General features: G+C 42.8%; 4 protein-coding genes across 4 annotated transcripts in view; 3 read left to right on the top strand and 1 right to left on the bottom strand.

The window, feature by feature from the left end:
* Window positions 1–402, top strand: part of LOC118422037 (NLR family CARD domain-containing protein 4-like) — a 4,816-nt gene extending 4,414 nt beyond the window's left edge. Inside the window, exon 4 of the mRNA XM_035829542.1 lies at window positions 200–402. Coding sequence (XP_035685435.1) covers window positions 200–402 — 203 coding nt within the window. The remainder of the gene's footprint in view (window positions 1–199) is intronic.
* A 2,460-nt stretch (window positions 403–2,862) lies between these two features.
* LOC118421712 lies at window positions 2,863–8,961 on the bottom strand. The gene is made up of 2 exons (XM_035829190.1): window positions 7,422–8,961; window positions 2,863–7,197 (listed from the first exon to the last, which is right to left on the bottom strand). Exons 1-2 carry the CDS (start codon window positions 8,500–8,502, stop codon window positions 4,457–4,459), a joined length of 3,822 nt encoding a protein of 1,273 aa, XP_035685083.1. The 5' UTR covers window positions 8,503–8,961; the 3' UTR covers window positions 2,863–4,456.
* A 1,108-nt stretch (window positions 8,962–10,069) lies between these two features.
* On the top strand, window positions 10,070–16,275 carry LOC118421725. The gene is made up of 4 exons (XM_035829221.1): window positions 10,070–10,258; window positions 12,403–12,648; window positions 13,751–13,856; window positions 14,286–16,275. The coding sequence occupies exons 1-4, from the start codon at window positions 10,212–10,214 to the stop codon at window positions 14,481–14,483; spliced, it is 597 nt and encodes a 198-aa protein (XP_035685114.1). The 5' UTR covers window positions 10,070–10,211; the 3' UTR covers window positions 14,484–16,275.
* Window positions 16,276–18,745: 2,470 nt separating this feature from the next.
* LOC118421734 (chondroitin sulfate synthase 1-like) lies at window positions 18,746–23,431 on the top strand. The gene is made up of 4 exons (XM_035829234.1): window positions 18,746–19,529; window positions 20,454–20,624; window positions 20,902–21,349; window positions 22,285–23,431. The coding sequence occupies exons 1-4, from the start codon at window positions 18,934–18,936 to the stop codon at window positions 22,486–22,488; spliced, it is 1,419 nt and encodes a 472-aa protein (XP_035685127.1). The 5' UTR covers window positions 18,746–18,933; the 3' UTR covers window positions 22,489–23,431.
* The last annotated feature ends 786 nt before the right edge of the window (window positions 23,432–24,217 follow it).

Raw genomic sequence — 24,217 nt, 5'->3', positions numbered from 1 at the left:
CGGAACGATGTGTTGATGAGATATATTGTCAGTAAAGTGCCAAAGCCAAAGGTGAAGTACAAAAGACATGAGACATTCAGTGTGGGGCCAATGGTGCACGAACTCACAAACTGTCTTAGAAAAAACAAAGTCCTAAGGACACTGAGGCTTAAATGGAAACTCTGGGATAACCACAGAATAGTTCATATGTTAAATACAGTTTACCATGGAGTCTGCAACAGTCAGTCCCTCTCCAACCTGTGCTCCGCGATTCAGAGGAACCGGAGTCTGGAGACACTCGTGATTGACGGGATGTTGTCTGAGTCTCTGTCAGGACGACAGGCAAAGATACTTGCCAAGTTAATGGAAAAACTGCCTAGTAACTATAAGGAACTCAAAATAACTATGTTAAACGGTCTTTAACCGCACGTCTGTTGAGGATTTTGTACATGCCATGTTTCCGGCTGCTTGGGCTGGGCATCATGAGCAATATAGAATATGTTCGGAACCCAGTGGACTCATCACCATAGCGGTAGTCACTACAAGCTCAGTCAGGCAACTAATTGTGTCCTTTTAATTTATAAGTCCCCGTAACATCGTTTTGGAGACGCTACCTGGTCACATGCTGATCCACATTATACTTCAGTTGGGAAATGTATGGTGCATAGTTAAACGCTTATTCAGTCATTTATAATTTTAAATAATCCAGTGTTCAATTACTACACAATTACAATTTGTTGTTGTATCAAAACCTTCGAAAGTTTGCTACTACCTTTTTGTTTGTTGGACACAAACACGACTATTCCTAATCGTATTTATGATACAATAGTTTCTTTTATTGATTTTATAGTATCTCGTTTTAATTCGTTAATGCGTCGACGTTATAAATATCATATTCATATGTGCTAATGTTGTATAGATACGAGTTATATATGAATATCGTATCACAGGGATGATTAATGTTTAAGCATTTGTAATAGAAAATTTTGCACGAAAGTCATATGACACGATTACATCATATTTTCGTTTCTTTCCCATATTGATTACCATTTAAAGGTTAGATATGTGCTGTATTAGAGAGCTGTGATATCTACCTGAATTGCTTATATTTGCAATGTATAGTGACGTATTCGTTTCTGTTATTTTAAGGCACTTCCATAAATGATAGAACCAGGGCCGTACATTAAACGTCTATATGTCAGCACATGTAGCACTGTTCAGCTTTTATCGCTGTTTAAAATATGAATGTAATGCAAACTACAAGAGGACTCTATAGATTATCTATGTTAAACGTTATATGTGTCATTCACAGCGATTTGGAAACGACTGAATTTCCCAAAACATGCATGCCTCATTTGTACTTGTTAACCGTAACATGATATCCATTTAGGACCTCCCTTATGACCACTTTATACATTATGGATGTAAACTGGAGAATATCTTGATTGCACACGAAATGGTCCACTGTTCTTGAATGAATGTAAGAATGTGCTTTTGTTTTACAGAATTCAGATTGATAACATTCTCTTCTTGATGTATTTATGTCTGTCATCAATAGAGGAGTATTGCAATGATTTACATAATGACTTTATACATCGGTACAGAATGTTTACCTTTGCAATGGGTCATTAAACAATGAGTAACATATACTGGTACCCACTTGTTTGTCTTATTTTCAGAACATCAAAAGACAAGTTCTTTTGATAAGGATTTAAGTTCAAATCTTCTTTTGATAAGGATTTAAGTTCAAATCGACAAATGTAACTTAATGTATGTAGTGATTTCCATTTAGAAATTTGATTGTTATGTATGTAACTTGGAAACTTGTTGACACAAATGTTGCCAAACCACAACAATGCTGAACTACAGGTTACTGAATAGGAGTGTTAGATTGGAAGATATAATTATGTCACCATTGGAAAACATGTGGTTGAGCGAAACGTCAGATTAATCACCGAAGTACTTTCTGTCCAAAACATGCACAGCGAGCTAATCAGATCGGGAAAGTCTTTTGTTCAGCTAAATCATGAAGGCAAATTTGGACAGGCAGGGGTCACAGATCTGCGTAAGCAACTTTTGTTTTTCAAGATGGCGGCTCCATTACGTCATCCTCATTGTTTACCTTTTGCACACCTGGTCATGAGGATGAACCATTCAACAGCCGAGGGCGACTTGTATTGTGTATTTTCTTTCTCATTATGATGCCGTCGTGTTATATGACATTACGTGACAATATATTTTCTAACTGTTACTCAGTTGGATTGTAGTGGAATGTTGAAAGTTTCAGCAATAGTTTACAGACTGGGTTAGCGACTTTGTGGGGGGGAATCGGCCTGGGGGGAAACGTCTGGGGGGAATCGACCTGGGAGGGGGGTGTCGTTCTCAACAGAAGGGAAATCGACCTGGCTGATACCTGTTGACAGATGTAAATAAATCCGTTTACAGGCCCACAGCTTATTAAACTAGCCCAATGACCCTGACCGATGTCACGAGCTGGGTATGAACCGGGGTTGTGCAACTTTGGCTGCAGCAGGTAAATATCATAGCTGAACTTTACTCTCTGTAACGCAATCTCAGTTGCCCGTGGCCAATGTTTTGGGACCGATATTACAGCGATTTAATCAGGTTAACTGAGCTTCATCAGACTTACTTAATGTAAGGGGATGAAATGAAGGGAAAAGATTTTTTTTACCAGATTCCAATCATGCACAGTACAATACAATTGATAAATTAATACCGTAGAAATGGTTTATCAATTTTCGAACATTTTTTTTTTTAATTTTGTATTATTCCCTTTTTCTACTGATCACCAAATTTACACAGATAGTCACTCTGTTACACTGGTTAAATTGAAAAACATCAAATAAACAAAACAGACACGAATGTGTTATACACTGTGTAATGATACATTGCAGCAACGTACATTAGTGTCATAAGCATCAGGTACATATAAAGTGGTTCAAGTACAATCTACCAATGGCAACAAGCGTTACAAATTTAGGCAGTATATCTCATCACTTCTTGGTGAACCCTTTTCAGGTTTTTGAAAAACATATGACAGCTTAATTATAATAACATCGCAATTTCAACTTGGTTCATTGATATGTTCATTGAAATTCCACATATTTTCCATTTGCTGTTTTTACAGACCTCTGTTCTTGACCATCAAATAGTCCATACTGTCATCGTTTGTACAATAAACAACGTTGTCATTAGCACTATATATCGAACCAATACATGTTCAACATAACATTGGTATATTTGCAGTCAACAGCACTAGTTAGTATTAGGTGAAAATCAGTCACCTTAGACGCTTGACTGTATACAAAATTGTTGCATTATCAAGTGGAATGTCTCTAATTGTATGTTCAACTTCTGTACGTATATACAAATATTTTCATCTTCATCTTCTATACCTAACGTTACATACAGAAATATGGTGCAATTCTGGTGGGAATATTCTGTTGTTCCCTTTTGCTCTTGTACAGGAATCACACTTGTTTGAACTCACATCGATGCAACAGATATTACAACATTATATTTGATGCTATTTATGCCTATACCAATGCTGCTGTAAATAAACTTGTAAAGAAGCCAAAAACAAGAACGTGATTATGCTATCCAACACATATTCTGCATAATGGAGTACGATGTATTGCAATTGCTGTAACACACCACAATGAGTTTCTATACATTCAAACGTTTGCATCGTTATCTTCTTTAGGGACACGCCAAAATATGGTGTAATTTTGTTTTCATGTTTCTATCTGAGTTTACAATAGTTTGTTTTGTTACAGGAATGTTATTTTACACTCATCTTAGCTCACATCAGCTTAAATATGTTAATGACATATCCACTAATTAACAAATGCTCAACTTATTACAATGTGGAGGCAGAAACATCTAAATGGGATACATAGTATTTTAGGGAAGTTTTGTAATATCAACAGAAGGTGGGAATGTTCATGTCGTGCTCTTGTCAGATATGGACGTTTCTGTTTTACCAAATATATTCACTTATATAAAATATAAGTTCATATAAAACCTCGACACAAACTTCATGGTAGATACATTTGAGGGCAAATCCGAAACATTTTGCTTGACTTACTTGGCACCTTCATGCTATCTAACCGGAACTTGCTAATTACTAGCTCATAACTGGGACTTGTCACAATCACTAGCCAATATATACATAGCATCATGTATCACCCTTCTTTCTTTTCCAACAAAGAGGTGATTTCCTCTGACATGTACATGTCTTAGTATGATGTGTTTGCAGTGGTACAGCATATCAAAGGCACGTGTGGTAACTTCACTTGGTTATGCTGCTGTTAAAGACATTTTCGATGGTATTATTTGCGAGAAAAGATTGACAGAAATGATTTGTGCTCTCTAGAGCGAGTGCGAAGGCTTCTACTGTTCGGGTGAAGGTCCACTGCCATTTCCACCTGTTCTGTCGCTCTGTATACCCAAGAAATTATATATGAGGAAACGTGACGAAGTCATTACGAGACGGACGTAGACGTCTAACTATGGTGATTCTTAGTTCCTCGTAGTTGCTAGGTTTATGACGCATCAGCTTCGCTACCACCCTCGCCTTGCGCCTTGGTTGCAATTGGCCGTGCGCAAACATACCATCAATCACCAACGACTTCAGAGTTCGGTTTCTCCGGATCGCTAAACACAGGTTGGAGACGGACTGATGGCTGCAGACTCCATGATAAATTTTGCTTGTCATACTCTGAACTTTACCAAGTCTCCACCTAAGCGACATTGTCTTCAGCACCTTGTTTTTCTTTAAGCATTCTGTGAGATTGTACACCATTGGCTCGACATTAACTGTTTCATGTGCTTTGTATTTTATTAAGGGCACATTGTTAACCATACAAACCATCTCATTGTCAAACCTTGTATCTTCGGAAAAAACTACATGATCGTTCCTTGGAAGCTCAAATTCAACGTCTTGGAGACGTGAGTGTTGTGAGATGCTCTGCAGGGTTGCTGCTAGGTTACCGAACCCCCTGATTTCAGAATTCCCACGAGACCATCCTGTTACCTTTAGCCTTATTGACCTGAGACAGCTCTGCCTACTAATAACGTGGGCCAACAACCTGTCATATTCTGAGAAGTCCGCTTCAGGCTCGTCAATATGTCTAATGACACAACCTACGGAGATTCTGATTTGCTCTACCATTGGTGCCTTTGAAAGCTGTTCCAACGAACTTGACAGTGACAGATATAATGTATCATAGGGGTTGATACAAATGGTCACACTTTCTGTTCCACACCGAGGTATGAATGTGCGCAGTGGTGAGAAGTTATGGTGGACAGCCCTACTAACACAGCCAGCATCAAGTAACGTCACAGAGCGTATCTTGCCATAATCTGACAATGTGTTTTCCAACAAGTCAAGTTTCTCTTGTTCTGAAGAACTGGCAGTTATATGGCCGCAATTAACTGTCAGATGCTGTATCAGCCTTGGATTGTTACTTGCACGGAGTTTCTTCTGACAGGTGAGTACGTGTGTCAACCCTACAAACCAATAGATATGATGATCATATTGTTCACTCAAATCACCCAGGTTGTTAGTTAGGTGCTGGGGCAGACAAGGAGCCACAATCTCAGCCATTTTACCACCTGCAGCAGCTTTCCCAAGCAACATAATACACACAAACGACAAAACTTCCCTGTCCTCATCAGTTTGGGCTTTCTTTAGCTCCTCTGCAAACATGTCAAACAGTGGGTCTGCCTTCTCACCCAGGATCAAAGGTAGCCAGTTTTGAATCTCCCTGTGTTTACGGCGACACTTTAAAATCAGTTTCGTATCAATGTCCGGTGCCTTTCTTAAACCAAACAAACCACGAAGACATGTAATTGCCTCCTCTTTGTTAGTTCCTTCCGTGACCATGTCAGCCTTTGTCAAACCCAACAAACTACGAATGCATGCCATCCCCACATCTCTACTGCTTTCATCCGTGACTATGCCACTGATATAACGGGCAGCCATGTATTCCTGAAATGTTTTGTGCAGAAAGGAGCAGTAGCAGGTGCGTTTGATTCTGGCGAAAGAGTTATCTCTAGTCAGGAGACCCATGTTCAACATGTTATCGGCAGTTGTGTCATACTTCTTTGTGATCTCATCTATGCTAAACTGGAGCTGCTCCTGCTCTAGTCCCTCCCAAGACAGTTTTTCTAGGCCTCGCAAAGCTTCTTCTATCTTGGGAGGAAGTTGGTCACCTTCCATCGGAAGGGTTTTCTTTGAACAGAATCGCTTGGCAATGGACAAAACAATCATTTCATAAAGTTCCGCTTTGCTAGAAGGCAACTGTCTGTTGTTATCTTCCCAAACAACACAAATGAGCAGGTTGCTAAGAGGATTAGCCAATAGTTCTGACAGACTCAATTTACTTGCAAGCAATTCCTCTTCCAACTTGTTGATAGTAAAAACTACTTCGGGCAGATGCATGTAACTATTGAGTTGTTCCACAAGTTTTGCGGCAGACGCCGGGGATTCGGCAAAGTACTTATATATGAATGCCATTGCGTTCTTTCTACTATAGCCTACGATTTTGTAGAACTGGTGACATTTCTCGAGATCTTTGACACACTGGTACGGCCTGGAGGTCACCAGGACATGGCAGTTCCTGAGGATTTTACCCTGAATCAAGTCCACCACATCTGTGACTTCCCTAGCTGACTGACTGAGCTCATCTAGACCGTCTAGGATGAAGAGAACATCATCCTGATTCTCTTGGATGTAGGTCCAGAGCTGGTCCGGAGTGGTTTTTGTGTCCTTTGGTAGGAGTTGCTCAAAAATAGCATCTTTTACAGTTCCAGCTAAGTGTCGCATTTCCAGAAAGAACACGACCTTAAACCTGTCCAGTTTCCCACAGGACCAATCATAGGCAAGCTTCTGACAAGAGCACGACTTCCCAATGCCAGGGTTTCCCTCTACCCTTACTTTTCTGACGTTTGATCTAACACTAACTTGACTACCTTCACCTTCCATTGCATTGAAAATGTCTGCTAGGCTTACGATGCTGTCTGTGTCCTTAAAGTTCCCCCTACCGTCCCTTTGCTGCAGCTGCAGGCTTGTGTAGACTTCTCCAAGATGCAGGTTGAGGTCTTCGCACCACGGTAGGGGCCGCACATGCGCATACTCTGTGGCGTACAGGTCCTTCAGGCAGGAAATGACGTCATCAGGTGCATCAGCCAAACCTGCATCGTTTAAAGATATTTTTTTAGACTTTTATCATACTGCAGATTTGCAACACAGCTATTATTCATGTACTGTTCGTAGTAGCATGACAAATATGACAAAACTTTATTCAATCTGCGCTACCCTACCAAAAGGGGAGACCACGTTAGAGTAACAAGTGTCTGTTTTTTAAAGGCCCCGTGTGTGTGTTTCCTATCAAATCTAGAGTTTAATTCAGACTTACCTGTCCTGGAAGTTGAGTCTTCAGGTTGCCCCGAATCTGTTCCTGGGCTCTGGGCATCACGGACTTTCTCTGGCAACTTTCTCAACTCCTCCAAGATTTCTTCTTGACCTTTTTTCTGGCTTTGTCCTTGGGCCAAAATTGTCTCTTGTCCCTTCTCGAGACTTTCACCTTGATGTAGAAGTTCTTCTTGTCTCCTTATCTGACTTTCTCCCTGGGCCAAAAGTCGGTCTTGCCATTTCATCTGTCTTTCTCCTTGGGCCAAAATTGTCTCTTGTCCCTTCTTGAGACTTTCGCCTTGAGCTGAAAGATGATCTTGTCCTCTTTTAAGACAGTCACCTTGATTTGTCAGATTTGCTCCTTGGGCTAAAAGTTGGTCTTGCCCAACTTTCAGACCAACCCCTTGAGCCAAGAGTGTTTCTTGCCCCACTAGCAGGCTCTTTCCTTGATCCAAAACTTCTTCTTGCCATTTTTTTAGACTCTCTCCTTGAGCCAGGAGAATCTCTTTGAGTTCCATGTCTTCCTTGTACTGCTTCTCAAGCAAGCTGAAGTACATCGTTTCCTGTTCCGGGTCGATGCTCTGGTTGAGTCTCGCTGAAATATCGTCTCTGTCCCCGCCCAGGGCGATCAGGATTTCAGTAAGTTCCTCCCAAAGTCTGTTAAAGTCTTCTTTAGACAGGTTTGTGCATGGTCTGTGCCCGTGATTCGCGTTTCTGAAACGCCGGAGCCTGTCCCGTTCGGCTGAGTACGGTGTATCCTTACCCAACTCTAACCACGGGATTTCTTTCAAGAGGAGTTCTAACAGATTAATGTCAAACGCATGTGGAGTATTTGGAATATCGCCGCTGGATGGATACAATGTCTTCCTCTGACCAGAATTCAAATATCGTAGTCCAGTCAGATATTTCTTGTGTCTTCTCAGCTGCTTGCGAAGACTTGGAGGGCTCATTTTCTGGACTTCACCCTCAAATATCTTCCTGACCAGCGAAGTCCCCTCGTCCACCAGCAGAGCTGCCAGTTTGGCGCCCCGAGCCGTACCTGGGGTGTAGACAGGGTCCAGGCTGCTGGGCTTGCTCAGGGCCATGATGGCGGTGCGAATATCCAAACTACAGTTCACGAACTTCCCAAGTTTCTGTACGTCACAATAGAGGTCGTCAAGTTTGTTGTGTGACGTCCCCACGAACTACTAAAAAGTTCTTGCGTAGGGATCCTTTGACTTGGTGTGTTTGGAGAGACAGACGACCGGGAAAGTCGTTCCACGTCTTCAGAAACGCAGGTCAGATGAAACAGTTTTGTCGACTTCGGCTAGTTCGAACTTGTTCGAGGAGGGGGCGTGACTTCCGGGTGTACGGCCGCCATCTTGGAAAAGTGACGTCAGGATGACCACATTAGGTGAATAGGGGTGTTTGCTTCGAGTTTTTTTAATGCACGGTATCATGAAACTTGTAGATGCTGTTGATGTGAAATTATCTACCATTCTAAAAATAGCATGATATAAAAGAAATTACTATATTATGAAGAACATTATGTGATAATGTTCTATTTGATTTCATTCAAATGTGTATTTTTTTACTAAGGCCATGTTGATTTGATTATATGGATGACATCCTCCGGGAACTCCAAAACTGATGCGAGCGAGCGAATAAAAAAAAAAGTTTGGCCAAAAAAAAATAAAGTTGCCTTCACTATGAAATCAAAGTGGCCAGGAAGGTTGAACATAGGACTAAACACACATAGTATGGTATACCATGATCCTCTGGACCTGAATTTTCTGTACTGGTACCTCCCCCAACCAACAATAGATTTTTTTTCTTTCCGTCCTTTCACATCTTATTCTTTGACTTTAGATTCATTTTGGCATTCTATATATGGCATTAGTTATCTGTTTTCTGATACTTTTTTTTCAATCTAGGGAATATTTGTGCTCGTTTTACAGCTGCTTTGCACAATTTGTGTGGTCGAAAACTTTTTTTGTGTGGAAATGGCCAAAAATTGGTGCGAGCGTGGATGCCATCCATATAATCAAATCAACGTGGCCTAAAGTTGAATAACATTATCGTTCAAACTAGAATTGATATGAAATACTTGTTTGCGCAAAAACGAAATGCTCATGTTCAGTTCGAAATTAAATTTTATCAATTGCACAAAGAATATGGTGCCAAGCGTCTATGATATCGAAGAAACTTTCAAAAGAGAGTCAACCTTGGCCATGTAATTAATTTAAAAAAAAAAAACAGTAATTGAAAAATGACCAACTATTGCAAGTAAGTAATATAGATTTAGTCTGTATCAATCTACCACAGTCTCCTCTTGCAGGCTTATAGATTAACTCTGAGGGGTTCAAAGTCAATCCTTACGTCACGCGTGACGTGTTCTTCCTGATAACACACGTGTGTTTTGATGATGGTAATCAGGCGTCAAAGGTTAAAGGTAATGGAAACTTCTTGCGGGTGTTCATTATGAAATAGTGCCTTGTAAAAGAGTAAACTCTCACAGACATTTTCTTCGATTCATTTGGCTGACAAATAATAAGATATCTTATAAAATTTTATAATAAAGTACTTAATGTGAATGTTCTTAGCGTAGTGGCCATAACTACCAGGTTTGGAGAGTCGTGAAGACGAGATAGCAGGCATAAAATAGTTTCGCGGAGGCCAACCCTTCCCATCCGGCCTGTCCGAGGCCCCTTCCCAGCCTAGTTCGTCATGAGGTGGAACACAAGTCGCTTTTTGTCGCTTTTCTCCCCGATTTTGCCGTAATTTCTCACCTCCTTGTCAGACTAGCAGCTGCAGAATGAGCGGTGGGAGCTCCAGTAAGAGTCAGAAGGAGATGGCGCGGAGGTAAGTGTGCCTGTTCGGCGGGAACCCGGCCGTGTGTGGCGCGGGGGAGGTGGGTAAGGTCGCCCGGCCACACCTCCGGAGGTTTGCGGTCAGGAGTAAAAGATTCCTCCGGGTTTTCCCGGCGAACTTGACATTCAGACGGCGCAGCAACCACAACCGCAGAATGTCCGACGCGTCCTTGAACTATAAGACGTCCTTGAACCTCTCCAGACCGCAATTTTTAGTAGCTAATACCCCAAGTGAGATTGAAGTGCTTATATGTGCTTCTGTAACTTCTTAGTATGATAAAATTATAAATCCCCAAACCCACACCTCGACCATAAACAGTTTTATGTAAGAGTCAACTCAAAGAAGAGAAGAAGATGGTTGTCAGAGCGGAAAGTTGCTCTGATTCCTTCTGGTATCGTTTGCCGTATATATTGTCAGTCAAACGTCTCGTGTTTGCTACATATGATAGCCTACAAGAAGGTCAAGCTAAAATTAGTGTAAACAGAAGGCCACAAGGCTTGGCCCTGAGTGACTTATAGACATGACAGTAAGAGACTCAAAATTGCCCGAATGTGTCTTCCTACATATTGCAAAAGAAATCTTATTGTGAATGGATTTTTTTTACATGTACTGAAATATTGCTAACTGTCCCCTTGATATGACCATAACTACACCCCCCCCCCCCCAAGATCAGTATTTATCACCACCCACAGCTCTTGCTGTACTTGCTTACTTTGTTACCTGTCACGTGGCATCGTGTGGCGCTGTCGGTAAGGTGTTTGACCCAGACCCCAGAGGTAACAGGTCCGATACTGCTGATTTGTTCCGAAGTTATGCCCTTGGGAATGGCACTTGACACGATTTTCCTCACTTCACTCAGGTGAAAATGAGTACCTAGCTTCGGCTAGGACTGTCCTTTTGATAGGACGTTAAATGGAGGTCCTGTGTTGGAGAAGAGCTACCTTGAGCACGTTAAAGATCACACTACACGAAAAGAGTAGGGGTCCTTCCCGATGGGAGTTATTCAAACCTATGTAGTCCCATAACCGCACATGGGAGCTGGGGCAATTGCTTTCGTATATTGAGGTCACCTGGCACCAAATAGCAGCTCACTCCAGACCCTTGAAATTTACACCTGTCTATTCACTCCATTGTAACTCCCTCGCAATAAAATCAGCCCCTGGCTGCGAAGAAAGAGTAGTTGGCCCACCCAATAACGATAATAACAATAGTAAGGTTTGTATTACCTTTGCCAAGAAGCGATATGAGTTGGGGCCCTCTTGCAGCTTTATTTGAAACTGCAGGGGCTTTTCATTTTTCAGTTGTTTTCATTCAGAGTCAAAAAGACTTGGATGTCTTCTTTGTTTTAGTACCTGCAATCATCATATGTTAATCATTATGCTTATGGTATGGTCCTTATTTTAATGCCAAAGGGATGTCTCTACTAGTACCTGCAATAAAATGAAGTAAGGAAAGTCATGTTCAGTGCCTTTCCCAATGGCACAACATCAGGGACATGAAAGGATTGAAACCCTTGTACCTGTACTGCTGGGTTCTGGATTGTTGCCGCTTCGTCAGTGATCTCTGTGACTGACATCAGGGGGTCTGCATGGGGGTCCTGCCAACACTTGACAGTAAATCAAATGTGTTTGTGGAAATAGGCATGCAGGCCCTCATGCTAGGAGCAGACGACATGTGTAAAATAAATGTTAACATGAATATGTCAAAAGATGGGAAATATCACTAATATGTCTAAGGGATCAAAGGTCAAGGCTACTGAAATATATATATAATATACTGAGTGACCCTGCCTCTGCTACACCAGGCTCTCAGAAAACTTTCACGCTAAGTCTTGCCTTTCTTCGGTTCTTTCCGTGCCAAGCATTGTACACTGTACATTGTGGGGGGGGTGTGGCGCAACGGCTAGAGCATTGGAATTGGAATCAGTAGGTCCTTAGTTTGATACTCGCCATGCCCCGACCTTATGCCCGTGGGAAAAGCACTTAACATGATATACCCACCACGACGGTGGATTCACGCCCACCGAGCCTCGCGGCTAAGCTGTAAAAAAAGGGTGCCCAAAACACCGGATTTGGTGTGCCAGGTTGTCAACATCTGCACATTTGCCTCTAAGACCTGTAAATTTTCTTTTCTAGTATTGTACAGAAGCTTCGGACCGCGGGGGTCCGGCTGGTGGCGCTGGACTGGGACCGAACCATCATCACCGTGCACACCAAGGGATGCTGGGAAGACGGGCCCAGCAAGCTGGCCAAACACGTGCGGCCGTGCTTCAAGTACTTCATCGCTGCGTGTCTGGACTCCAGCCTGCACCTGTGCGTGGTGACCTTCAGCTCACAGTCGCCGCTCATCAAGGACACGCTAAAAATAGCCATCCCACACAGGTGAGGTCATGCTAAAAATAGCCATCCTACACAGGTAAGGTCAAGCTAAAAATAGCCATCCCACACAGGTAAGGTCATGCTAAAATAGCCATCCCACACAGGTAAGGTCATGCTAAAAATAGCCATCCCACACAGGTAAGGTCAGGCTAAAAATAGCCATCCCACACAGGTAAGGTCATGCTAAAAATAGCCATCCCACACAGGTAAGGTCATGCTAAAAATAGCCATCCCACACAGGTAAGGTCAGGCTAAAAATAGCCATCCCACACAGGTAAGGTCACGCCAGAAATAGCCATCCCACACTGCTAAGGTCAAGCTAAAAATAGCCATCCCACACTGCTAAGGTCAAGCTAAAAATAGCCATCCCACACTGCTAAGGTCAAGCTAAAAATAGCCATCCCACACTGCTAAGGTCAAGCTAAAAATAGCCATCCCACACAGGTAAGGTCATGCTCCTATGTTCTACTGTGATTTTCTGCACACAAGAATGTTTTTTCTTTCCTCCTGCGAGTGAATGCTCATGTAGTAAGGTGCAAGTTTTCTTCCCAGTCTTCTGTTTTTATCTTGACAGGTACTGTAAATGCAGAAACTTTGTGCTGGTGAAATGTTCGCAGTTTTCATGGTGGCAGCTTCACTGCGAACTTAAAACCACTGCAAACATTTTTCCATGGCAGTAAGAGACCACATTGCACAGTGCAAACTTAAAATCACTGCGAAAAAGTCCTTTTTCCCGCTACCGCAAACTTAAATGCATTTACGGTAGCTACATTTTTATTTCCAAATGTATGACAACCAAGGAGATAAACTGGTGTGGCCTAACGGTGTTTTTTCTCTCTCCCGTGTGTGTTTCAGCAACACAAGTGCAATCCACAATGTGGTCCACTGTTAATAGTGCTTGTAGAAGAGAGTACTTGTAAGGACAATGAACCTGTAAATACTGTACATAGTGTCTGTCTTCTTTGTCACAACCTGTGGAAAACTAGCACTTTAACAAGCTGAACTGGTTTGAGATACCTTTCCTTTTTTTTCCCTATTTAGGGAATGTGTGTTATGTTCTGTATGCAGCCTAGTAACGGTAGTTTGTCTCCTGTGTGTGTTTCAGCGACACAAGTGCAATCATCATCCGCGGGAACACCAAGGACTGGGCGCGGATTCAGGGCGTGCCGATCCTCGGGAAGCAGCAGCACATCGCCTCCGCCATACGCGAGGTCTGTTTGTTTGTTTGTTTGTGTTGCATATCCAGTAAGCCACCTTCAGGTGTAATGCACCAGTTTCGTACTGTACAAGCTTTGGCTCTTAATACATTTCATGGTTGTGTATAAAGAACTATGTGATTAACCATTTTTACAATAGGTACAAGCTGTGTAGGAGTGTAAGGTTTGATCACTCACACCCGGATGGACCACTACACTTTTTGATGGGTCACCGTAGGGGAATCAAACCCAGAACCTTGAGATGCTAATAAAGTCAACCAACCTCACCACAGGACCACATTGCTAGGGATTCGAAACCAGAGCCTTTAGATTGTAAGTCAAGAATTCTAACCCCTCGGCCACCTTGCCTTCCCAGGTCACATCGAAGCATCCAGCCTGGCTCATTCTCAATAACCCTAACCCCTCCCCACCTTGCCTCCGTAGGTCACATCGAAGCGTCACCAGGTCATCCAGCCCGGTGAGGTCATTCTCATGGACGACGACACGGAGAATCTCAAGATCGCCGAGACGTTCGGGCACCGCGCCTTCTTCGTACGCGACGACATGGCCATGGAACACTTCAAGGAGTGCGTGATGGATCACTTACCGAACAACACGAAAACCGCGTCCGACAAGAACTAGCGCGGACGGGCACGCGATCCGGAGAGAGAGACAGACTTGGTTTTGTGTAGAGACAATATAAACTGACTACAAGAGGAACGCAGACTGAGAAATGCAGGCTGAGGTCTGGATGAAATCTTCACATAGTTTATTTTGCGACGTCTTGTTGGTGCTACGCCCCCGTGAAGTCAGCGTACTTCTATCTGTCTGTCTGTCACGTCAAGAAGAAGAAGAAGAAAAAAAATTACGAAAGTGTTTTGCCTTATCAGTGTGACGAACGGATTGGCCAGGAGAAACAGCCAATCAGGTCACTCCAGCCGACATGTGAAGACGATTCTCCGTGTTTGTTTATTTAGGGTAGACATGATAAGAAAAAAGACAAAACAAACAAACAGTAACTGTGCACACTGTATTCTATGATGCCTTCGATGTTCTGTGTAAAACCTGTAGGAAATCTCGGGCTTCTGCAATGCTGTTATTTGGTTCACGCAACTTTTAAACTCGAAGAAAAACAGTTTTAGAAGAGTAAATGGATAAAAAACAGCCAGATAGGGAGACTAACAATTAGTGTGACTGTAGATAGGCAGGTATGGTGAAGAAATTTTCCCAGTATGTAATGTAGAAAAGATATTATTGATAATATTATTGGATACCCAAGGAAAGGTTCCAGCACAAAAAGTTGTCTCTGCTTTGAGAGTCATAAACGTTGTCCTCTAAAGTAGAGAAAAACTTAAAAAGGAAAAAGAAAAGAAAATTCTCCACTAGTGGGTTAGTTGAAGTGTAGATAGCAAGGGAAAAAAAATAAGGAAAGCAAAAAAAAAGTTGTGAAACATTACAAAAGATAAACTCAATACCTTAAGTCAGAATTTCATAGAAGTGGTCCATTTTGATGAGTTACTTGTCAACACTTTTCTCTGTACTTCAAAAAAATTACTAAAAACAGATCAAATTTTAAAAAAAAAATGACAGTAGAAAAGTATCGGGGCTATGGTTCTGATAATGCAGCTGAAGTTATGAATGTATGATGTGAACCAAGGAACGGCATTGCAGTAGCCTGCGGAAAACTGACAGGTTGCTATGGTGACGGATCAATGTGTTGTTTCACCTTTTTGTCTCCAAATTGGGCTCCAACACATTACATTATATACTGTAATCCAGAGTCAGCCAATAGTCAAACCTCAAAAACAGCAGCTTTTCATGTATTTAGTTTGGTGATGTTCGGTTTTATTGAAGTTGGTGGAGAAATATTGGTTTTATTTTGTGTCAGTGAAGAGACGAGAAACTGTGTCTCACCTGACCACTACAGTAACGTCTTAAGTTCTTCCTCAGTGTCTTAAGGACCAAGCCCTGGAGGAGCTGTGGTCTTAGTAGTGTAAGATGGTAGTGAAAATGTCTTTTATAGTCTTGTAACCAAATGTGAGCCATTGTTCTTACTTGTGGCATTGCCTTCTGTGCTCGCTTGTACTTTATTGCAACCAGCTACAGCATACAACCAAGGGACTGTTCACTACTGTAGGGGATGAACCGCTCACGCTGCCAGGGACTGGTCATTATATGAGTTAGTAGTCGTGTGTGGAACGGAAGACAGAAAAGGAATTCTGTAAGACGCCAGAAGATGGAACAGGAAAAAGACTGCGTGTGACCTTGAGATGACGTGTGACCTTGAGAAACGGAGGCAGACATGTTCAGTTGCCATGGTAGCGGAGAGAAGGGTTATATTTCAGCCAGTTTAGTTCCCAGCTCACTGTTAATGCCTTCTGTCATGTAACGTTACCACAGGAAATATACAACCATCCACGGGATGGGAAATGTACCAGGGTTGTGTGTCATTTTCTCAACACGTACATGTAACATTATGTACAAGGGACAAGCATCTTTGTACCACATGTCTTACTTATAGGAGCGTGAGCAGAGAGAGCATGACGTTACGATAAAGCGTTTCATGCTGAATCCACAAAAATATATATCAGTAGCAAAATATTTACAGTGTAACGGGTTAATGTCTGTGCTGTAAACATTAAACTATTCCCCCAAAGTACATTTTTATCAATGTAAATATTAAACTTTTCCCCAAAGTACATGCTTATCAATGGTGGACTGGGGCAAGGACGTGGGAAGTCCGCCAGATGGCGTAACTGAGCAAACAGCGGTGTTTGTCATGGGGAGCGCCGTTTGCTACAATCGTACGTGCGCGTACAGGTATGTACAGGTGCGCAGTTTGCCACAATCGTACGTGCGCGTACAGGTATGTACAGGTGCCCAGTTTGCTGCGAGTGTGGGGACACGCTAAGGTGTGCATAGGTGCGCCGTTTGCTACAAATGTACGTACGCGTACTGCTGAGTACATGTACAGTTGCGCAGTTTGTTACGATTGTAGATACGCGTACAGGTATGTACAGGTGCTCGGTTCGCTACAACTGTACGTGCACGTAAAGGTGTGTAAAGTGTGCCGTTACGTCAGCTACAATTGAACGTTCGCGTTCAGGTGAGCACAAGTGTACTGTGAGACCACGTCTTCAGTGAGTGAGTGAACCTCATTGAGTACAGGTAGGTGATGCCACACTAAAGACATATAGCAGCAAAAATTACCTGAAGTCGGGCTGACAAAAACTAGATTACTCCACCCGCTCTTCTGGTGTTGATTTCAATATTTGAGTACAACCTTTTATATTTTGCTACCTGGGACCTTTTAAAAGATCCTTCCATCATTAGCGGCCACCTTGGTTTTCAAGAGGGTTATTATTCATAATATTATTTCCCGGCAACTTTTGCGAGTGGATCTCGGCGAGTGCAAACGAGCTAAAACTTTCTCCGAGTTATGTCGACGAAGGTTAGACATCCAGGTACATTGTACTAAGATGCGCTAAAAAGCAGTTACTCAAGCAACTTGATATGATTTTTAAATGTTTGGACGAGTCAAGTTATATTTACTACTTATATTTACTACTGACTATCGCTAGTAGAGTAGTGGATGCTACCTGAAACGTCTGACTGTTTCCAACATCATAATCCAGTTGCTGAGTACTAGTAACTGCTTTTTGGTGTTTCTCCGAGTCTTCGGGTATTTCAAGATCATCTGGTTTACCTGACGTTAGTCTTGCTGATGTTTCTGCACTGATCGGGAAGATGCCTAACGTGAAGATAAATAACTGTAGAGTCGCAGGTGTGTTTCACCTGTCCGGGTCCCACGTGCCTCACCTGACGTAAACAGACGACGGGGCGCAGCAGCAGAGAAATATGGGATTTAATGTCACCTATGGGACAATGCACAGAATTTACCAATGATGATATTATACCGGCTAGATCTTGTATCGGTTGCTTTGATTCTGCGAGGTAGTTTTTATGATTACTGATTACTTTATATTGTATCATTAATGTAATGCTTATTGTATTGTATTCTGTCACCAGCGCGAGCTGCCAAGGCTAAACCCGTGTAATGAGTTGTGTCACTCGTAAGTAACAGGGCCAAACTAATTGCGATTAATATATATATATATTCCCTCGAGTAGACAGGAGAACAGTATATGATACTGTAAAATTATACGCCCTAAGACTATACGTTATTCAGTCGACTCGGGCCACGTGGTAGATAACTATGGAGGCCTGGACCCGTGAGTGTGAGTAAAGAAACAAAGAAAGAAAAGGTAAAAGCTCCTTGATTTCCTGAATGAATTTGTCGCTATCATTAAATCCTACTTTTTTGTGGAGTGCGCCCTCCATACCTAACTCCAGGAGCTATGTAAGCCATTATGAGATTATGTCCCTGGTAACTTGACAGGTAGGTGTCAGAAATGGTTACCTGAACAATAGTGATAAACCCTACAGAAGCAACCGTTACCATCCACCTGGTAAAACCGCGCAGTGGGAGTATTTATAGCGTCAATACAGATTGCTTGTATGTAGATATTGCATGTTTTTGTATCTACTCGTATGTCATTGTATATTTTATTAAGTCCAGGAAAATAATTTGCGTGCCCTAGGGCACATCAGTGTAATTAATTTTCTATAGAAAGTCTCAGAGATTGTACGTCATTCTGCTCCTTTTACATCATCTATTGTCTATCTCGGCCTTGACGGGCCAACACATTAACACATATAGATATCTAAAAAAGGAACAAATATTAACAATGTAAATATTGTTGTAGATTCCATTATAGACACTATGTAGTACTATGCTATCTTATGTATGTATAAAAGTTCTTTTAATGTACTTAAAATATTGTTATTGATAAGTATCCTGTCCTTCTCAAATCCCATGTGTTTTGTCAGCAGGGCTGGCCCTTTGCAAGATCTTGCAATAGCCACAGGCTAGTTGGGTAACCTTGGCTGTGCGTTCTGACCAACCAAACCAATAAATGAATATTGAATAAATGAAACAACTATGTCCAGAACCGGCGCTATCGAGCGTAATCCGAAATATAGCATTACTTTTCCTCTGTCTAAGACGTTTAGAGTGTTTGTAAAATGTTGAATGAATGTCTGTTCCGTTTCCAGCTGCAGTACCATGTATGTCCGCAGGATGTCGGCCCGGCTGGTCCGGTCTAAGGCACAACTCCTCAAGTCGGTCAGCCTTGGGGTAGGACTCGCACTGGGGTTCATCATCTGGGTAAACCTGATACTGGTCTCATCACGGAGTTCTCTCTGGACCGCTTGTGAGGACCTGGATGTATCAAATGTTATTGAATCCCTCCCTAGTGTCTCCCCGGGGAGAGATACTCTTGTCTATGTCGGGGTGATGACGGCAAAGAAGCACCTCGACAACCGAGTTGTCGCCGCTCAGGAAACTTGGGTACGATACCTCCCGGGGAAGGTGGAGTTCTTCTCGTCCGCAGACTCCGCAGACGCGGCCCCTAATGGGGTCCCAGTCGTGGCTCTCAAAGGGGTTACCGACGCCTATCCGCCCATGAAGAAATCTTTCCTCATGCTGAAGTACATGTATGATCATTACGTGGACAAATTTGATTGGTTCATTCGCGCCGATGACGATGTGTACATCAAAGGCGGCCGCCTGGGGCGGTTCCTGCGCAGCGTGGACGCGAGCCGGCCGCTGGCCATCGGGCAGCCGGGGTTCGTTTTGGGTTTTATTGCCTTGCCTTTGCTATGAAAGTTATCTTTTTGGTAGTGTTTGTATGTTTTAATGTATGCATGGATGTTTGTGGGTTTCCTACTCCATTGAGGTCAATAGATCGATGTTGAAAAATTAGTCGTTATGATTCTTTTTAAAATTTGCTTTCGGAGGGAACTCGGACAGAAGAGGACAATGTGCACTCATGTTTTTGTAACTTTTTTTAAAAGTTGCCACATACAGAGTACAGACAGAAGGTAAAGATAGTATCATACCTCCTCGACCGAAGACAGGTACTCATTTTTACACCTGGGGGTCCTGGGTGAAGTGAGGAATATCATGTAAAGTGCCTTTCCTAAGGGAACAACGTCGGGGGCACGGTAAGTATCGAACTCGGGATAAACCAATAAATAAATACATAGATAAACTAGAGTTCGGGGACCTCATACCTCCATGAAATATTCATTGCTTTTTGTGGATGTTATGTATGTTGACGGCACCCAAAGTCTCATCGATTCGAGCTTTCATCACACCCCACCAACACAACAAGTATGAAACCAATCCATCCAGCCGTTATTGAGTAATCTTGTACACAGACAGAGACACCCCCAAACAGCTGTCACCTCGCCATCTGCTTTGAGCTAAGCCCATTAACAAACACTTAAAGCACGATGCCTGTTCCAATGTATCGCAGATATAGGGGTGATTTCTGATATTATTACATCGATTATAACGACAGATACGGCGCCCAAAATCTCATCGATTCGAGCTTTCATCACACCCCACCCACACAAGAAGTATGAAACCAATCCATCCAGCCGTTCTTGAGTAATCTTGTACACAGACAGAGACACATAACAGAAAATATAACCTCCATTCCATGACATTTCATGGAGGTGATGAATGTGTTTCTTGCTCCTCGCCAGATTCGGGCGGCCCGAGGACCGGGCGGCGATGCGGTTCGAGGCGCGGCAGAACTACTGCATGGGCGGGACGGGGGTGGTGTTCAGCCGCGAGACGCTGCGGCAGGTCGGCCCGCACATCCGCTGGTGCCTCAACAACCTCTACTCCGTACACGACGACGTCGAGTTCGGCAGGTGAGTAGCCTCAGGTCATCATTCTCCCATGGTCTGCTTAGGCGTGATTTGCCCAGCATGGGCCTGTCTCTGTTAGCCTGATCTTATTGAGTTATCGCCGTTAGAGCGATGTAACCTAACTTCCAGTAGTTGTCTTTTTTCCTTCAAACAATGCCCTGTCCGTCGACTCGATATCCCTAAATACAAAGAAATAATACTGATATAGGTTACCCCGCGAAAAAAGGTGAACTTGCGTTAGTTACCATGTGTCATAGTTTGGACTTCATGCCTATTGCAGGTGTTTCTATAACGTCGCCAACGTCACCTGTAGCCGAGCCCATGACTGCCAGGACATTTTCCTGAACAACTACGAGGGTTACAAGGAGGGAAACATCGGAGACTTTGAGAGACCGGCAGTCCGACGCGCCATGACCCTGCACCCGAACAAACTCCCCGAGCACCAGTACAGGTTCCAGATGTACCTCCTGTCACAGCGCATGCGTGAGGCTCGGCACAGAACTCTCCTCCTTTCTCGCGAGATCCATCACGTGACCGCGCTGTTGTCGGGAGATCAGGACGACAGTTCGGAGTCGAGGAGATCTCGGAGTTTACTCCTCACAAATGTTCCGGAGAATGCCTCTCATTGGGATTACTTCAAGGTCAAGCACGTTTTCAAGGTCAATGGGAATCTGAGATACAATATATCCGATGAAATGAAGGCCGGTCTGCGTGACGTCCTAGCTCAGGTTAGTAATTCATCCATTCATTCATCAATACATCTAGGACCATCTATCCTTAGTCTAAGCTTGACAAACTTTATCACTTATGTGCTGCTCTCCACCAGCCGACTGCGCCCTCTATCGAGATAGGTCGATATGTGCACTTTAGAAGCAATGCTATTAATGTCACTTTAATACATTTTACTGACTTTGAACCCAACAGTACAGTCAAACCTGTCTATAGTGGCCACTCAAGGGACCGGACAAATGTGGCAACTATAGACAGGTGGCCTCTGTATAGAGGTGGCAACTTGTAGATAAAATACCCAAGAGACAAAAGTGGCCACTATGGACACTCTGTAGATCCCCTAATACAGGTTTGACTGTACATTCGACCCGATGTACGTAGCATCCACCAGGCCTATCTAAGGGTGTATGGATCGTACAGATCGGCAAAACGGAGAAAAGTTGCCAAATTCACATCGCAAATTATTTCTCTTTATTTATTTATTAAATAAATAAATATTTAATAAATAAATTTTATTAAATAAATAAATACATAAATAGATTTCTCTTATTGTAGTACCCTGGGTGCCAGACCGAACTGGGCAGCCAGCCAGTTATTCGGCGGACCAAGGTAGTCAGCCCGGCAATCAATTAAGAGTTAAGCCCGAAAGAGGTTTTCGCTGCCCAGGGGCGGGCAAAACTCCATTGGGCTAAATGTCCCGGAGCGCTAATTTTTGATCGGCGGGCAGACTGCCTTTGTCCGCCGAAGAAACCTTCTGTCCCCCCACGTCTGGTTCTAGGACAGTCTGGTAGGGACCCAAGTATCATTGGCTGGAACGTGACGCACTGAGGGAAGCGACATTGCACTGAAATTAGACACCTGAAAAAGCATCATGCTTCACCTCAATAAAGGATCCTTTCTAACCTTTGACCTTTACCTGTTTTACCCCATGCAGCACACGGAGAACTTGAACCCTGACCGGTGGAAAACCGCCACCTCCATCCGGGCTCTGAAGGCCGGTTACAGGCGCGTCATACCGAGGCTGGGGGTGCAGTACGTGCTGGACCTGCGCATGCGCCGGGAGAGGCGGGACACCAGGCGTCACGTGATGCTACAGCAGACGTTTCTTAGGCCAGAGTTTACGGAGCTGCACCATTAAATGAAATAGGGAAATAGGTTTTGTACAACATTATACAGTTTATTTCGCTCTTCGCTATACAATCTACATTCTATTACAAAATAACATTCATCCTCTATTCTATTTAAATTACAAAAAATACATAATCTACACACTACCTTGTAAAATATACCTAATGTAAACGACTGACTGAATGACTGAATGACTGACTGATCTTGTAAAATAGATACAGACAAGAGATAAAGACACGTCGATGTAGGTTAGACATCCAGGTAATAAGATACGACAAAAAGTAGTGACTCAAGCCACTGGATATGGTTTTGGAAACGGTCAGACGTTTCGGATAGAATCCAATATCCTTCGTCAGTGACACTGAGATGTTTGTCAAAATATCAAGGTGGAAATTATCTCAGGAATACTGGACATTGACTTCTCGTAGTGTATACTACAAAAATACAATTTAGAATCTATTCGAAATTTTGACCGTCACAATTCATGCTAGTACACATTGTGAAGTAACGTCCAGCTTAAAACTTTTTCGTCAATCATTATACTGAAGACAATAAATCAAGTCAGAAGCCCCCCCCCCCGCTTCAGTAAGCCGTCAAGGTTGACTCATCGAACCAAACAACGATTTTCTCCCATTAAACAGCTATCAGCCCTGACCTTTGACCCTGCGTGTGTACCAATACCAGCTGCGCGGGGATCACACGTCATCAAATACCGCTGGTGACGTCACGTTGCCAGGTGCACCAGAAATTATTACAGAGGAGTGAAAAATGTAGCGAATTATTTTTGACCAGGTGCTACGGGTTTGACAGGTGATTATAGAAGGCTAATCACTTTCACCGCGGCGGACTTTGATCGGACAGGACAATGGGTATCCATGGTAACGGGTTGTTCACGCCCCACACGGTTGTTTACACTCGTTACCTTGACAACAACAAGAAAAGTAGTGTTGGCGCATATTTTTTTGCGTGGACACATCAATGTATAATGTACGTTTATTATATTGCCTATTGCTATGACCCCTAGAGGAAGGGAGTGTGTGGAGAGCTGGAGCGGGTACACGTAAGTGTAGTGATGACACGAAAGAAGAAAGAAGATTGCTCTGTTCATTCTATTATACTTATCAAATTATTGAACCTGACTTTATTTACCTGTCAGCAAAAGTTTGTAATTCAGAAGAAAGTGGGCTTTTACAGTTGTTGCATAGTTTGATATAATGTATGCGTATTTTTGTCCTTCTCTTTTACCAATGCGTACAACAGTGTGGAGTCCACTCTTGATACGACCTGTTTCGCGAAAAAATCTAAATCATAAAGTTGTCTAAACCCATACTGCACATATAGTAAGGTTCTTTTGGCACAACCAGAAAATAACTTACTTCCGACGTTTCGGTGTCTGTAGCAGCAAGTAGCAGCAAGAAGTAGTTCCCGTCATTCCACCCTGATGATGGTGTCTGACAGACACCGAAACGTCGGAAGTAAGTTATTTTCTGGTTGCGCTAAAAGAACCTTACTATATGAATAATTGCCAACCTGATGAAGTTATTCACGGACCATACTGCACAGTTTGCATTACTGTATTTCCTTTTACTTTCCTTTCATTCAAAATAACCTAGACTTCCCAATGTGAATATAAGTGATCGATGAGGTTCTTATTAATCGAGTCTGCCAAGCATCAGTCTAAATCTCCTTCTGTATGTATGTGTTTTGTCGTATGAAAGTTTTGGAGTTTGATTACCATA

The sequence above is a fragment of the Branchiostoma floridae genome, chromosome 8 (genome assembly GCF_000003815.2).
Source record: "Branchiostoma floridae strain S238N-H82 chromosome 8, Bfl_VNyyK, whole genome shotgun sequence".
Lineage (NCBI taxonomy): Eukaryota > Metazoa > Chordata > Leptocardii > Amphioxiformes > Branchiostomatidae > Branchiostoma > Branchiostoma floridae.
Note: the sequence above shows the minus strand (reverse complement) of the source record. Positions and strands in the feature narration are given on the sequence as shown.